This window comes from Helobdella robusta, assembly GCF_000326865.2.
Source record: "Helobdella robusta unplaced genomic scaffold HELROscaffold_20, whole genome shotgun sequence".
Taxonomy (NCBI): domain Eukaryota; kingdom Metazoa; phylum Annelida; class Clitellata; order Rhynchobdellida; family Glossiphoniidae; genus Helobdella; species Helobdella robusta.
This window is the reverse complement of record NW_008704084.1, coordinates 1014484-1032264: the sequence shown is the minus strand read 5'-3', so window position 1 is coordinate 1032264 and position 17781 is coordinate 1014484. Positions and strand designations below refer to the sequence as shown.

General features: G+C 33.0%; 1 protein-coding gene across 1 annotated transcript in view; it reads left to right on the top strand.

Annotated features, from left to right (window-relative positions):
• Positions 1-17781, top strand: part of HELRODRAFT_77257 (hypothetical protein) — a gene marked incomplete at both ends in the record, with an annotated part of 39509 nt that overhangs the window by 11397 nt on the left and 10331 nt on the right. Inside the window, 4 exons of the mRNA XM_009017955.1 lie at positions 566-733; positions 6231-6433; positions 11484-11590; positions 11892-12041. Coding sequence (XP_009016203.1) covers positions 566-733; positions 6231-6433; positions 11484-11590; positions 11892-12041 — 628 coding nt within the window. The remainder of the gene's footprint in view (positions 1-565; positions 734-6230; positions 6434-11483; positions 11591-11891; positions 12042-17781) is intronic.

Sequence of the window (17781 nt, the reverse complement as noted above, 5' to 3'; positions counted from 1 at the left end):
TAACAGTTATAGTGATGATGATAGTAATGATCGTGACGATGATGGTGATGATGATGATAATTATAGTGATGATGATAACGGTTACGGTGATGATGATGATAATGATCGTGACGATGATGATAATATTATTTAGAGTGATAGCATTACAGATAATATGAAACAATTTAATAAAAGTGAGTAATTTATTACCACAAACCAAAATAGTAACATATAAAGGAAAATTGTTCATTAATCATCTTATCGTATCGTATCGTATCATATCATATCATATATCATATCATATCATATATCAAATCATATCATCAATTTTATCTTCGCAACCTGATTCTGCAAATTATCTTGCGTTTGAATGTTTGACATGAAGTTTTAAACATATTTTGATGTGTTGTTTGTAGAAATGGTACAACCGACTAACCGTCCAACCAACAAACCATCCATCTGACCAACCAAACAACCGACCAATCAATCAACCAACTAACCAATCAATCAGCCAACCAACCATCTAACCAACCATCTAACCAGCCAACCAACTAACTAATCATCCAATCAACAAACCACACATCAGATTCTACTGGGACTTCATAATGTTGATCTTCCTGATAGCCAACCTGATCAGCTTGCCAGTGACCATCACCTTTTTCCACGACGACCTTCCCAACACCTGGATCACCTTCAATGCTGTCTCTGACACCATCTTTCTCATGGACCTCATCATCAACTTCCGGACTGGCTAGTAGTTGTTGATGTTACTGTTGATATTGTTGATGTTGTTGTCGTTGTTGTTGTCATTGTTGATGTCGTTGTCGTTGTTTTTGTCGTTGTTGTTGTTGTTGTTGTCGCGATGTTGTTGTTGGATGAGGATGATGTAGATAATAGGATGACGATAACATTAATGATGAAGCTGAGGGCTAGGAAAGTGCAATGACGATTAGAGGAATGATGATTGTGGTGGCGAAGATGATGATGAAATTGACCATGATGTTTTTGAGGTGATCGAAAAATAAAACTATATCAATGAAAATCACCCAGACCAGCTTTTTAGTTAAGCCGCTAACGTGAAAATATTATCATCAATTGAAAGAAAAAATAATGGTCATATACCACCGGCATATTGTATGTAAGATTGTTATAACCTTAATTTTTAGCAGGGTGAATCTGTTTTCATGAAATCATCTGATTTATAATAACGAAATTGCAGCTAAGTGTTTAAAAAAGAGATTTAAAAGTGTGAACGTTCAAAGTTCAACAAGTAGCAGACAAATTTAAAAACATCAAAGGCATCGATCGATATTTTTGCTACAAGACAACTTGTGTAATATTATTTCACGCCGAAGTACATAAAGCTTCATTTTAGCCATAATGTTGACTGTTTCAAATATTGATGAATTTTTTGAAAAAAAAATAAAATTAAAGGCTGTGTATCTGAAATTTAATTTAAATTTAAACTAAAAAAACCAATTATAAGTTGCCTAAGCAACACTTAATGAAATCATCTAACATAAATCCCAAAAATGAATTTATTAACTTCAAGTTATATTGCTGTAACGAGTCACATCTAGAATTGAAGCCCTTAGAAGCACAGCAATTTAAAAATTTTCATCTCGGTCAAGACAAAATGATCAAATCCACACAACACACTCAAATATAATTCAAACAAAATAATATTATCAAAGTGTATGCATCAAAAATTGTTGTGTAGATACAGAAAGTCTCGAAATAAACTTTAAATAGTCGTTCGACATCACATACCTCGTCACGAATCAGAAAAATATATCGCAGCAGAACAATATGAAGCATTTCTGTGCTGCTCATTATTATATTGAGTTCCAAACAATTTAACATGCCAACATGCCATGAAACCATACTGAACGCTTTTTGAAAAAATGCCCCAAAAATATTATAAAACTGTAAAAATCGATGGACTAGAGTGCAAACAGTGGCATGTGATTCAGTGAAACGTCATTCAAATTAATTAGGAGCCCTGCAAACAAACTGGAACGTGAACATGAACAGTTGAGTTTGTTCGAATGCTAAGCTGTTTATCACGCGACATTGCCAGAAAAACAATTTGTTTCTACTCAAACAATATTCATGAATAGGCAGATTAAAAAATACGACAAAAATGTATTGTAGTTTTATGCAACACAAAATACAATAAAAATAAAGTTTTGTGCAGCTCAGAACGATACAAATCTGGCATACAAATGATCTAGAGAATAAAAGGCTTATGTGTTAATGAAATAACGCTACAACAGAAAACATTTGAAATGTTCAAACAAATTTCAAATCGTTCACAGCACCTGTCAATGTTACTACTGTTACTGTTAGCTACAGTGGCTACTACTACTACTTCACCTACTTTATTACTTCTACTACCGCGTACTTTTACAATTCTTGCTGTTTTAGCTATCACTACTGTTTCACTACTACTACTACTATTACTACTACTACTACTACAGCTACTACAACAACAACAACCACTACTACTACTACAACACAACAACAACAACAACTATTACTACTACTACTGCTACTACTACTGCTACTACTACTACTACTATTACTGCTGTTGCTGCTACTGCTACTGCAACTAGTAATATAATGATTTTAATACTTTCATTTTTGCTACAACTCAAATCGTCACTCATTGCAACAAAGATTATGAACACTGTCACGACTACTACATCTTCTTTAAAATGAATTGCTGGAGGCAGAATAAAATAAATCACCTGTCTTATACGCCAGCCCCTTCTTTCTTTCTCTCTCTCTCTCTCTCTCTCTCTCTCTCTCTCTCCTCTCTTTTTTTATCTTGTTCTTTTGACTATTTCGTCATTTTTTTACACTTTTGTTTTTATCGCTCTTTTGTCTTTCCACTTTCAATAAGACTTTCAATAAGACGAAAACAAGTGACAATGTAAAAACCAACGTGTTTGTGTGGCGTCGCTGTGGTGGTTTCGACACTGGCTACCTAAGTTTTTTATTCATTAGGTTTTACTTATTCAATGGGTGACTACTTTTTCATACTCATGGCAAGTATTGACGATGAATTAAATGTTAAGTAATTATTGCTTAATTAATAAAATAGTTAAGTGACACAGAGAGAGAGAGAGAGAGAGTGTGTGTGTATGTGTGTGTATGTGTGTGTATGTGTGTGGGTAAGTAACAAGTGCATACCTGAGAATAAAATTAGAATTAGACGGTACATCTTTGATTTATGAATTCACTTTTACACGTTTTTCAATTTATAGTTTTTGCTGGGTTATGCTAAAAATATAAAGTCAGTGTGTGCGTGGTTTTATATAGTTGAAAATTTTTTCTCCTATTCGTATTTTTACAATTTTTTTTGAAAATATGTGAAAAAATTTATTTTTTTTTAATTTATTTAAATTTAATTAAAATTTCGTTCTTTTTATCCTTGTTACTTAATTTTTAAATTAAAAATTAACTTCTTGTGCCACGATGTGTGTAGAAACTAGAAAGGAAACTGTCTTTTTAAATTTGATTCCACGAATGAAGCCCTGGAAAGTTTTAAAGAAAAGATGAAAGTCCAGAATGGAAGTATTGATAAATTAAACACCTTTGAAGTAGGAAACCCGACAGCTATCAAGCAAGGGTTTATTTAAACATCTTTTAAATGTGGGAAAATAAACTTATTTGTTTTTTTTAAATTTTGAAACCTCTCGTGAAATGTTAAATATTTTATTCTAATATACGAATTAATTTGTTACATTTAATTTTAATTAAATTGTTATAATAATTGAATTCAGTGAAGGTTTGTTTGAAGGAGACTATTTTTATAGAAAAACCAACACAAATACATTAATAATGCGCGTGTGCGTGTGCAGAATCAAATTTTTTCACACGCACACACAAACGCACGCACACAGTGAAACACACACACACACAGTGAAACACACGCACACAGTGAAACACACACACACAGTAAAAACACACGCACAAATGAAATAACACACACGCTTGATTGCACACACCAACAAGCACACACAACCAGTCAACTAATCATTTCCCGGAATTGTTTCTGAGCGGTGCGGACACGTTCACTTAGTTTGTTATGAACATTATAAATATTTTAGTTTTTGTTTTCCTACTTGAAAAATAGAAATTGTACAAAATTCCCCTTAAGCAAAAATGCAAGTGTATTTGGTTTATGTTGAAGATAGGTCATTTGCCGAAAATGTTCACCAGTGTTTCAGTATGACGACAATTCTTTCTAACGCTGTATTTATGATGAAATCTTTATTAAAAAGATGCAAAAAGTTGAGACAGGATTTTTGGCCATGAGCAAACGCCTAGGGTGGATTCGTCATTAATTGGTATGAATTTATTCATTACGCGTACAATTAGACGTATGCAGAAAATGTATGCATATTTGTATGCATAGGAAGCTTACTCGTGTACATGTGCAAACACTTGCGTTGGTCTGGATATACAGACATGTTGATGTACAAATTGTAGGCTTCCAGTTTGTCGTTCTGAGAGATGATAAAATACGCTGTTGAATGCAGATGTCGATGGATATGTTATAAAAGAGAAGAGTTTGTTGAATCGCATTTTTGACATGCCCGGCACAAAGTTACATTTATTTTTCGTTCTGCAATACTTTCAATGCTATGACGTAAATTTTTATGAAATTTAGTTGCACACTAATTTGTTGCACAAAAGAGTTGCTTATTAAATTTATTATACAAACGACGCACAGGCATCCACAAAATTTGTTATAAAGAGTTTTTCTTCAAACACACATAAAGAAGAGTTCTTCTTCAAACACACATAAAGAAGCCAATTGGTGAGCATGCAAACAGAGGAAAACTTCCTAATTACGCAGATTAGCGTGCTGGTTTTTTACTAAACTTCATATTGTAAAACATTGACACAAAACATTTTTGTATAACGTCTACTTGGAATGAGTTTTACATTGAAATTATAGTTATGATTTATAAATGTTTTTATTTTCATATTTAAAATTTCTGACGGCTGATAAAATGTTGAATTGAATTTTACTCCCAACATTCATAAGAAATAAAGTTTATCAATGACATCGGGTTTACTTGTCCCATGAATGTCCGAGCTCTGATGCTTATATTACTTCTGAATATGAATTTGATACAACTGTTCTTAAATGTGCTTGACTTTAAAATAACATTTAATTTCAATTGCTGATTCAATTGTAAAACATAATACAACAAAGGAAAAATATTTTTTGTTAAAAGTCCGCTCTAATCACAAAAACACAAAAGTTGAACGCAAGACTAAAAAATAAATATGCATATATACACCAACATCAACTGTCACAAATGTATCCATGCATAGCCAACCAGATGAATAATGTCCTTCAAAAGTTATCACAATAACTCTCGCCTATAAATCATACACCTCTGATTCAACATGTGTCGAACGGTTAACGTTTCTTACATACATGTTTTATTCATAAATAAATAGGATAGTTTTCTGCTGTTTTAATGAATTTCTACCTACATACATCTGTAACGTAATTTAAAAAAATTGTTTGATTTTTGGTTTTAATGATCTCCGGATTCATCACTAACATAGTTGCCAGTTTTTTAAATAATTTTTTATTTATTTTTCCCTCATTATATTAAAGATTTTTGGCAATCTTTTTCTGTTATTATATTTTGTAGCGTTTCATCCTCTATAGCTTCTGGCATAGAACGATAAACATTGCAGACAGCAAACCTCGCAATGAAATTTTAAGGAAGCAAGCTTTTAAACTAAGCAAACTATGATCGATTGCTGAACAGCGAACTAAATTTGTGCTTCAAGGGATTTCAAAACTGTCAGTGCAGGCTTCGTAGTATTTGTGAAGTAGTTTCGAACGTGATATGATGAAGAGGCAGCTCGCCGGACATGAGCACGTTTGCACAAGTCCATCATTTCAAACCCTCACCTGTCAACTCTTTCAATCACTCACACACAACCACGAAAGAAACTCATTCGAACGAATTACTAACAGATGAATAACACGTTAGCTCGCATAAACATACTAAATACACGATGGTATACACTAGTTGGTATCTTCTTACATGATCACCATAAACACGTTCACATAAATGTATACACATACAGGCATGCACATACATAAATTAAAGGTTCATTCATGGGCACCGTCTAACACGTACAACATTATTCATACCACCCCGTACCTACTGAAACCTACATAATAACACAAACAATCAAACACACACATCCAGCATCACTAACACAACAACAAATTATTTCACAGGCATAATTGCAGACAATTTCGCCGACGAAATCATTTTAGAGCCACATCACATCGCGGTGCACTACCTGAAGACCTGGTTCCTCCTCGATTTCCTCAGCTCCATTCCACTCGACCACGTCATCGTTCTCTTCACACCAGATGCTGAAGGGATCAGTCAGATCATACACGCAGGTCTGTAGTCTGTCTGTTGTCTGTCTGTCGTCTGTCTGTTGTCTGTCTGTCGTCTGTCTGTTGTCTGTCTGGTGTTTGTCTGGAGTGTTTTTATGCTATTGTACTTTATTGTACGATTATTATTGAATTTAAAATTGGTGGGGCGTCAAACGTGTTTGTGCATATCCAATTACCATATTCACGTTTTCTTCCAAGTATTTTTAGAATAATTTTCGTGATAACTAGAACTTTCAACACGAAAAGACAGCAAAAGTGAGCTAACCTTAACCAGCACTGAATGTGTAAACGAACGAACGATTACCAAAACATTGACTAGCTTACTGTAACATTATTAACTATCTACTGTAATATTTTGAACACTTTACTAATTTAATAAGTCGCCACGAGGACTGACTTTTTGTGTGCTGAAGTTCCCTGAAATACAAAAACGATCAGGTTTGTGATTGAAATGAACGACGACAACTGTTCCATTATCAACTGGATTCTTGAATAATTTTCCACATTGGAAGATGTTGTAAGTAATTTCGATTTCATCCAATGTGTCAAATAAACAAAAAAAAGTTTCTCCTGCTTTTCCATTTGTGTTCACTTTTCGTTGCCAAATTTTCAGTTTAAAAATCAACTAACAAAGTTTTTCATTTTTCATTACAAAAATTTATGAGAAATATGTTCGTTTGAAAGTTATACAAATACAATACAAATATACAGCATTGAAACAAAGAGTGGTATGTAGTTCCAGTTCTCAATTTGTTTCATGTTCATTATTGCCTGTTGATAGATTCCATCATTTTCTAGTGCCTGCATAATTTGTGGATGTTTGTTTCTTTTTACGTGGGGCACTTTCAATATGCCCTCTTGGTCCTCTGACTGGTGGCACAAGGGGTTCTGGGGTGGCATCAAACAGTTGCTCCCATCTACTGATCCTCGTTGCTGTCTTTTTCAACAGAATCTCTGTCATCAGTGCAGTACTTTTTAAGTTTGATTTCTGGGCTCCTAGCTTGTCTGCAGTAGCGCTTTTAATTTTTTCAAAATTTCGTTGATTTAAAAAACAAAAAATCAAACGCCTCTATGTTGTTGTTATTGTTGTTGTTTGGATTGTTGTTGCTTGAGATGTTTTTGGTAACATCTTCATCAACGCTTCTTTTTTGGTTATTGCTATCCACCGCGGTGTTTTGAAATAAACCTAAGAGATACGGCAACATCAGATTGAATATAACATTCATAGTAATCCACCTCTTATATACAAAAATCTGACAAAGACATTAACTTGTTTAATACAATACAATACAATATTTTTATTCGACCTCAAAGAAAAATAAAGGTACAGGACTACTGTAGAGAGTCTTTAAGAGACTCATCGTGCACAGTAACCTTAATAAAAAATAATCCAAATTAACAAGTAAATGTAATGTCATCAAGAGAAAAAGTAAAAATTTTAACAAATATGATAATGATTGTTGATCAGTTGAAAATTTTTAAGTTAACAAGAATGTTAAATAGAATAGAATCATTTGGAACTTAGTCACATTCGAAATTGTTTGTACATAAATACCCAATAAATAAACAAACAAACGTAATGTAATCATATACATATATACAAAATAAACAAAAGCTTACATATTGTGGTTTAGATATATAATCCCAAAACATGCGTGAGTACATGTTACATGCATCATCGTACAATAGATATCGAGAATTAAAAATACTAAACAATAGACTTACGGTATAATACAATTCAGACATTAAACAAGATAAATACAATGTCATAACTCATTTGTTCATACCCATTCATTCCCATATATGCACATATGCAAAAACCACCAACCCATATTCATACTCACACATACCCATTCATATACACATGTTTACACAGCCTGACCCATACGACCACATACGTACACACTTGAAGCCATTCATATCCACACACACCACACTCAAACAAAACCACCACTCGTCAGTCTTTACACAAACCCATACTTGTACATTATTACCCGTACATGCATTATCATGCCCACATATGCATAATCACATACATTCGTCTCCACATGCACACACATATATACTCATCCACAAGCAAATACCGTGAGCTTCGGATTGACATACAATGACAGCCAAAGATTATCTAGTGTATACATTTGCACACATGCATTTAATTTAATCACCCATTAATCAACAAGTGTGACTTCAATGATTTCCTGAAATTGTTCATAGATGTGAGGTCTATTGAAAAACCTTTGGATACCAAGCCATTCCATACCCTCGGTCCACTATAGTTTACGTGAGAAAATACATATCATCATAAAACTCGAATGAAAGTAACGTTGGTTAATAAAGCCAGATTGTTCTCACAGATGGCACATGATTCGTTGATTACGATGGTCAGTAATAAATTAATTAACAATTGATATCCTTGTATAACTTTCATTTGCAACACATCACGATTGCGCGGCTCAATTCACAGTAATGAGAGTAATAAATCATTTCCTTTTAAAATTCGTCATCAAAGCATATAAATAGGCTTTAAATGAAGTTTTCATCAAATAATTTGAGATTACAATTTTTACGTACAACTTCTAGCAATTCTTTTTTTCGTCACAAACTTGGCTAAATTTTGATTAATGATGATTACATTATTGGCATTTGATGGACGATGATATCATTGAATGATATCAATAGTAATGCTGATAACGATGATGATATCAGTCTTAATGATGACAATATACTGCTTCCGCTTCGACAGTTGCTGATAACATTTCTGATAAAAAGATGATAACAACAACGAAAATGATGCTACGGCCGGCGATGAAAATGATGACAACAACTTATGAAAATGAATGGTGAAACTCTTCTCCATCCCCATGGTTTTGCTGACGGCCTTCAATGTCCAACGGTCGTTTCTATCAGATCGCCGTGATATCACTGTGTGGTCATCTTTAATAAGATTACAATCTGCACGGCCAAATTGTTTTTCGTTTTATTGCCTTCGTCATATACACAGTGTATATATACATCACACGTGTATGTGTCATATACAAATTTTCCATATTTCTTGTAACAGATTCTCTGTTTCTGTCAGATTCTGATTTTTTTTTAAGAAAGTTCAATATAAATAATAAAAATAATGAGAACAGTCTTTTATTTGCATCATGAAATAAAACGTACGTGAATTAGAAAGAAACATTAAAAGTGAATGGTCATTAAATTTAGTTTGAGTTAATAATTCAGTGAGTAAAATATAATCACTAAAATTCATACAGTAATGAAATGGAGTTACTGATAATAAAACTTTTTGCTCGTTGCATAACGCAAGCACGAAAAAGTTTAAAAGCATCAAAGAATGTTATAGATTATTACGTTCACAGTAGATATTGTACGATTGAGTTATTGCTGTTAAAATCAACTTATTTAAAAACGAATCTGACCATATTATGTTAATTAATTGTAAGTTAAATTTATTAAAAAGTCCCATTGGAGATATTTCAATTGTTTTATGAATTATTTTATAATGCTTGAAATTGTCTTTGAGGTTGGTCTTGAGCTTGTCTTTGTATTTGTTGATTTTATACTCATAATAATAATAATAATATGGCGACGCAAAGAGGCCTGTCGCTGAAGATGCTGCAGTGGCCGGGTTCGAATACACCAAAAATCCTCAAATGCACATGCAATGTGTGTGAAGTAACCGTTGCTTCACGTGCAGTTACGGGAACTGCATGCTTCTTATTGATGGCAATGAGCAGAGAATAGTACTGAATTGAAATTAGTAAAAAAGGCACCCTAATTTTCTACTCGTCATAATTGGGTTTTTTAATTTTACTTCTCAATAGTGTGCGGATAGAGTAACATTAATCACAATTGTAGCTATTACAATCTTCATTACATATATATCATAACATATATACCATTACATATATCATCATACCATATATATCATAACATATATACCATTACATATACCATCATACCATATATATCATAACATATATATCATTACATATATATTATAACATATGTATCATTATATATATCATCATAACATTATCACAAAAAACGAAAAACCATATTACCGCTGCCGTCATCAAAATTTGCCACAATCATTATCACAACCGTCACCACAATCATCATCATAATCTTCATCACAATCATCACGTCACAATCATCATCACAACCTTCATCCCATTACCTCAACGATCATCATCACGTCATATTCAACATCACAATCATCACCTTCCATTCAGTTTCTTCCACTTGTTATTCTTGAAGCATTATTCTTAATTGGTTTAATTGTCAATCTGGGACCAGTTCCGAACATTTCCGTTGCATTTGTCCACATCATCGTCGTCTTCATCATCATCATTTGGTAGTAATCATCATCATCGTCGTCTTCATCATCTTTGACATTATTGTCACATCACTTTCATCATTCTTCTTCATCATCGACTTCTTCATCAGTAAATTTTAGCTTAATTCCACTACTTTTTCCACCTTCTGACATGTTATGCTAATGGCATTTAAATTTTTTTTTTTAAAAGCTAATTAAACTGGAAAGTTTCAACACTACGAAACGACGTTCGCGAATTTATTTTGACACTTTCGAGTCCTAAATAGACTAGCTAGTTTAACGTAGAGTATTTAATATGTATTTATTCTTTAAAATTTTTTAAATTTGTAACAATGTTAACATTCAAAGAGTTTGTTTTTAATGATGAAACTAGTTTAAAAGAAATTTAGCAGCTCAGTTCGCTTGATCCACTGGAATAGGCCATTTATCCACTTCAATATCAAGTTTAAACCTCTGCGTAATCTCTGCAAAGAGTCCAATAGATTGCCACATGAGAATAACATAAATGTAGAAAATGTGATCATTTCAATAAAATATATTTATCTTATTATTTTGTTTTTTTGAATGGTAGACATCAATATTGTCAATCCAAATTTGATTCGATTATGATACTGAAAGCGCGATTTAAAATGTTTATGCTTAATAAAACAACTCAAGTTGTTTTTTGTGAATCGAGGTTTTTAAAATTAGCATCCAATCACAAAACAGGCCGCGCTCTCAGATTCTTCCGATTGGTCAAGCTGCTCAGCTTGCTTAAGCTGCTACGGCTCTCCAGATTGGTCAGATATGTTAGCCAATGGGAAGAAGTCAGTTTAGTTGCATTGCTAGTATTTTAAAATGTTTTAGTTACTATTTCCGTGCGACATTCAGTTTAAATTTAGAATGATTTTAAGTAATATAAAGCAACAATAGCTGGAAAGTCATGTCAGATACGAATGAAAACATTACAAACAACATCAAAACATATATCAGTGACCGAACATAACACCATCATCATCAAACATTGACAACAACAACCTTACAAAACAACAACCTTACAAAAATAACATCAACGGCATTCACATCAACGTGAACCACAACAACATCAGCAACAACAGCCACAACAACAACAAACAGTTCATCTCAGTAGCAGGGAAGTTCATCCGCATCTTCAACCTCATATCATTCATCCTCCTCTTGGGACACTGGAATGGATGTCTTCAGTGGCTGGTCCCCATGCTTCAAGACTTCCCGAGCAACAGTTGGCCGGCTTTGGAAGAACTCCAGGTTAGTGCAGACACATTTCATGCACATCAGCAACACACTAACGGGATTATGCTTAAGTTAACACACAAACACACACACACACGCACACATATACACATACAACACATACACACACACATAAAACACATACACACACATTAGACGCATCATAAACAGCGGCAAAAACAGCACCAACAACTCTTTGGAAGACAAAACTCAATTCAACACAAACACAATACAAACATCGTCCTTATTTTTTAGTTCATTATTCATTTGTTCATTCATATGCTCTTCAAGTAATGCTGTTTATTACGTACATGATAATTTCATTTACTCTTATGCAACTTTTGAGCGTGGTTGTAGTGTTATATCATATAATAATAATAATAATAATAAGAAGAAGAAGAAATAATAATAATAAATAATAATAATAATAGTAATAATTCAGAAACAATGATGCTTGTAAGTGCTGAACCATTCAAAAAAAAAAAAATAAAAATAAACATTGCGATGGCGTGCAACTACTTTTACCAGGCATCATTCATTTCAAACCAGCCCCATAACTCCGGTTGTACGCAATACGAGTATTTATTTTTTGTACACAAGTTAGCACAAATAATGTACGTAAAAACGTACCTATGTAAATGTCAACCTACATTAGTACCTTACCTTAGAAACATCATCAGCGTCAGTGGCATTTTTTCTTATTACATTCATCATCAGTAACATATATTTTCAATTATCATCGTTATATTCATCATCCTTATCGTCACCATCATGGTTGCTATAGTTCCTCCCCAGAAGTCAGAAACCAACACACACAAAAACACAAACACACAAAACACGCTCAATTAAACAGAGAAACACACAAAAAACTCACAAAATCACTAATATAGATATAGACAAGAAAGCACACAAACCTGAAAACATACAAAAACGTATTAATTGTCGCAAACAAACATACAAAAAAATAGATATTGAAAACACAAACACAAACAAAAAGCATACAAACACAAACACACAAAAGTTAAATCCCGCAATAAAAACAAACATACGAACGAACGATCAACACACGAACGAAAGAACGAACGAACAAACAAACAAACATTGCCTGCATTGAAATGTTTGATTGACAACCTTCTTTGTGTTCAACAAATTGAGACGTGCATCTTTAATAACAACAATAATAATAACATAACAACAACAATAATAATGATAACAACGTAAACAATAATAATAATAATAAAATTAAAAATAACAAACCAATCCTCTCGGAACTACGTTTAATAGAAACAATAATCTGGATGATACTAACAATATTGCAGTAATGATGAGACACATGTTGAGAGCTTGTACGATATTAATGCAAATAGATTAAAAATAACAAAAACAACAAAAAAATTATATTTTTCTCTTAAACGCAACGAACATTGATTTTGCTCAAAATTTTGAGACAACAATGTTTCAATTTTTTTTCTTTGTTTTGTTTCTGACACAAATATCGCAACTCTGTGCTGGACAGTAAACATTGTTTCAAGTACCAGAGATGCTTTGCATCATCTCTTTTTTGTTCAGATTTCTCACTCTCATCATCATCGTGTACCTACAAAATCATCATCAACGTCATAAGCATCGTCATCATCACCGTTATCATCGTCATCCTTTTAAACATCATGGTCATTCTTTGTTATCAACTGTGACATCATAATGATGAACGGAGATCTTTTCTCGTCGTTGTTAATTTTATTACACCATCGTCGTCTTCGTCAACGTCAACCGATCACAATATATGATGACGTCACGACCATCAACACCATCACTGCTATCATTATTATATTCATAGTAATGTAATCAGCATGGTGAAATCGCTGCCATCATAACTTCCATCAGCATTTCACCATTGTGGCTTGCAGAAGGAAGGATCATTTCCACAAAAAATCTTATGAATTGAATTAAAAGACAATCTTTATCATATTGTTTTCGAGTGAGTGTGTATGTATAAAAGTTACTCCTAAAACATCTACTATCAATAATGTTGAAATTCCTATGTCCTGTGGCTTGCTACCACCATCCAACACCGCGATTCTCGACTGCAACTTCTACTAAAACTGCCATTGCTGACTGAACTTGGTAGAAAACTCACTACCGCAAATATTAACACCATCGTTAAACTACTATTAACATCATCAAAGTAGCCACTATTTTCACTGCTATCGCTACTTCTAAAGTTACTACTATTGCTACAACGGTTGCCACTACGTTTTGCGGTTACTACTGAGGCTGCTTCTAGTACTGCTGCTACTACAGTTGTTGCGGCTGCTATGGCTGCTAATAATACTGCTGCTGCTACTACAACACTTACAACTACCGTTACTAATTCTATTATATAAGCGGTAGAAATTACTTGCACTGAGCGTGTGGAGGCATTTATGATGTCAATAAATGATTCTAATTGCCTCCTCTCATTGCGTTCGTTTTAATATACAAAACACTCAATGCAATGCAACTGCTGTTACGCACATCACAATTCATGTAGCAATTCCGTCCCATTTCTTGCGTGCAAACGTAAATTACATACGTATATATATATATACACACAATATTGTTCGTTTTTTAGATTTTTCTCACCAAAAATATTATATATATATATATATATATATATATATATATATATATATATATATATATATATATATATATATATATATAAATACTTACAGTGGGAGATCTAGGGGGCCGGGGGGCTATGGATCTCCCGTTGAAGGCAGTATTTGGATTAAAAGTCTGTAAAACTGAGTTTTTCCACAGACAAAGCACCATTTTATGTCAAAAAAGGTCGCCAGTTTAATTTTGGCCTCCGTCAAATTTTGAAAACTTTTAAACATTTTCAAAATTTTGGCCCCCCTTCACTGTTGTCTAGATCCGCCACTGCAAACACACATATAAAACTCACCTACAAGATAAACAAATACAAACACCCGTGTACTTAAACGCATACAAACACACATAATACAGCACATACAAACACTCCCAAAATCATTAAAATTACACACACACATATATTCAACACTTAGCACACTCACACTCATATACACACATACACGCATATGCATTCTGCCAAGAGAGGTCACGAACTAATTGGTACGTGTTTGAAATACACTTGAATTAAAGTGTAACATTAGGTCAACATTAACATAATTCATTTTTATCAATTACCATTTCGAAAGTGTACGTGTTCTTTCATTGAAGCGAACTTGAAACTATGTAATATAAACAACTGATTACTTGTAGTTACTGAAATAGTTAATCAAAGGTTTGTGACCTATAATTTTTACAAGTTTTTTGCAATTTCAATGTTGTAATAATAAATCCACTTGGTTCTGGCAAATGAACATATTTAGCCATCTAATTATATATAATTTGATAATTCGAAACCTCTCTTACTAAATTAAAATCATTATACATATAATACATACACATTGTGTATATTTCAGAAAATTTTTTTGCCAAGCTAATTATCACATGCGCTTTGAAAAAAATAGCAAGTTTGACCAACCGGGTCATCCTTATTTGTGAAATTTTCGTCGACCATATGACCAAATTGGTTAATGTCGTTGGAACCATCTTCCCCCGACGCTCCATTTTCTACTTCTCCTGATCCATTATGACAAATAATTGGTTTGTTTCTAACTCTTCTACTAAGGAAAGACCGCCTCTCACGGACAAACCACTTAGGTTTGAAGTCTTTATCTGAACCAAATTCATGTTCAATTTTCATTTTACGTTTGTATTTTCTATGAAACTGTATTGAAAATGAATTCATTTTTTCCGATTTCAGATCTGTGAGCTTGTTGTAAGTCAGCTATTTTATTCCAGCACTCATCCATACAATTTCTATCACGATGATCTATATCATCATTGTCTCTGAGACAAGGCCTATCTCTGTATAAATCAATCAACCGAAAGATATCCTCTTTCAACCAATACTTCACTTTTGCTGGAGCAGCATATTAAACTGGGCATTAACCAAGATTATTCTGACAGTTTAGTAGGTACTTTGCCAAATGTTAGCATATAAACATTCCAATCTAAGTCCAATTACTGATTCTTGTGTTTATACCAGAGCCCTAACATTAGATTCAGAAAATTTAAATCATTTGGAAATTCCGACTTATATGTAAAAACAGAATTCCTAGTTTCTGTGAATATTAAAATTTAATGTAATTATTAACTATCACCAACGAGCTTTATAAAATGAGATTTGTATAATACACTTACAATTCAGTAATTGTATATACTAAATTTTACGCTGAATACCTCTTAAAGTTTAATTCTACTGATTACAACCCCGAAGTTGTTTCACGGTTATATCGGATGTCCGTTGTATGCAATTTATTATTTTATGTATAAGTTTGTAATAAAAATTTTTTCAAACTTTAAAAACTTCATAACATATTTTCTTTACGATAATTTTTGCCACACGGAAACGCGGACTTTAGTTGTTTGTGCTTCAAGAACTTTTTCACAGACTGACGTATATGATTCGAAAATTTATATTTGTCCATTATAAAATTACAGGTCCATTAACGCAGAAACTGGAGCAACTTGTTTAGAATTGAAATAACCTAAACATTACAAATTTCTAAACTAATATTATTATTTGGTCTCTACTATGCCGCAAATAACATAATAAATTTATAATTGTTCACACACACATACACACACAGACACATACAAACACATAAGTAATGTATATGAACATATACACGTTGATACAAATACTCGTGTAAGGAATGATTGATGCCAGTTTCGAGTCTGAACATTCGTACAGGTGGAGTGAATGGTTGGTGCATATCATCCCAGTTCTGTTCTGAAATCGAACTTAAATGAAAAACGAACAATTGAATTGAAAATAAATGACAAAGGAATAAAGAATAACAAAATGAATAAATGATGAACCAATTTGAAATAAAAGATGGAGAGATGAAATTTTGATGATGATGAATATGCAATGATGAACGAGCACATCTCTTGATGGACATCAGTGATAACAGAATGAATAATGTTTCTACCTATCTTGCTGCTGCTGCTGTTGCTATCAGCCACCACGATGATGATGATGAATTCAGTGGTGACGATGATCCATGACGTCAAATGTCACTGATGGTATCAATAGTAGCATTGTTATAATCGTCATCACCATAAAAAAAACCTCATTATCGTGTTGTATCAAATAATCTTTGTATTATATTGTATTGTATAATGATGGTTACAGTTGAGGATGACGTCATGATGATGTGGATGACGATGTTACGTATTTATAACATGATGACCGTGATTTTATTTTTTGGACCGCCTGTAAACAGCCGTAGCGCTATGCGGATTTTTTCTATATAAAAAGTTGAAAATTTGACAGTGATGTCAATCATTGATGTTCCTAATGGAGATGAAGTTGACGACGACGGTGCTGATGATCATGATAACAATGATGGTTGGTGATGATGAAAATTTTGTTTTTTATTGTGATAATAAAATGATTTCAAAACTTAATGGAAGAAGAAAATGATGATGTTAATACTGTTATTGTTGATAACGATGATAATAATGTTTTTAATCATGATGACGACAAAGATGAGGATAATAAGAATAGGATTTTCCAACTTTTAATGTATAGAAATGACTAGATGTCTGGAGGCATCATTATGTAACAACAACTTGGGTGCGCTTTCCAAGTGGAAAAAATCCTATTAAATTGTCTTTT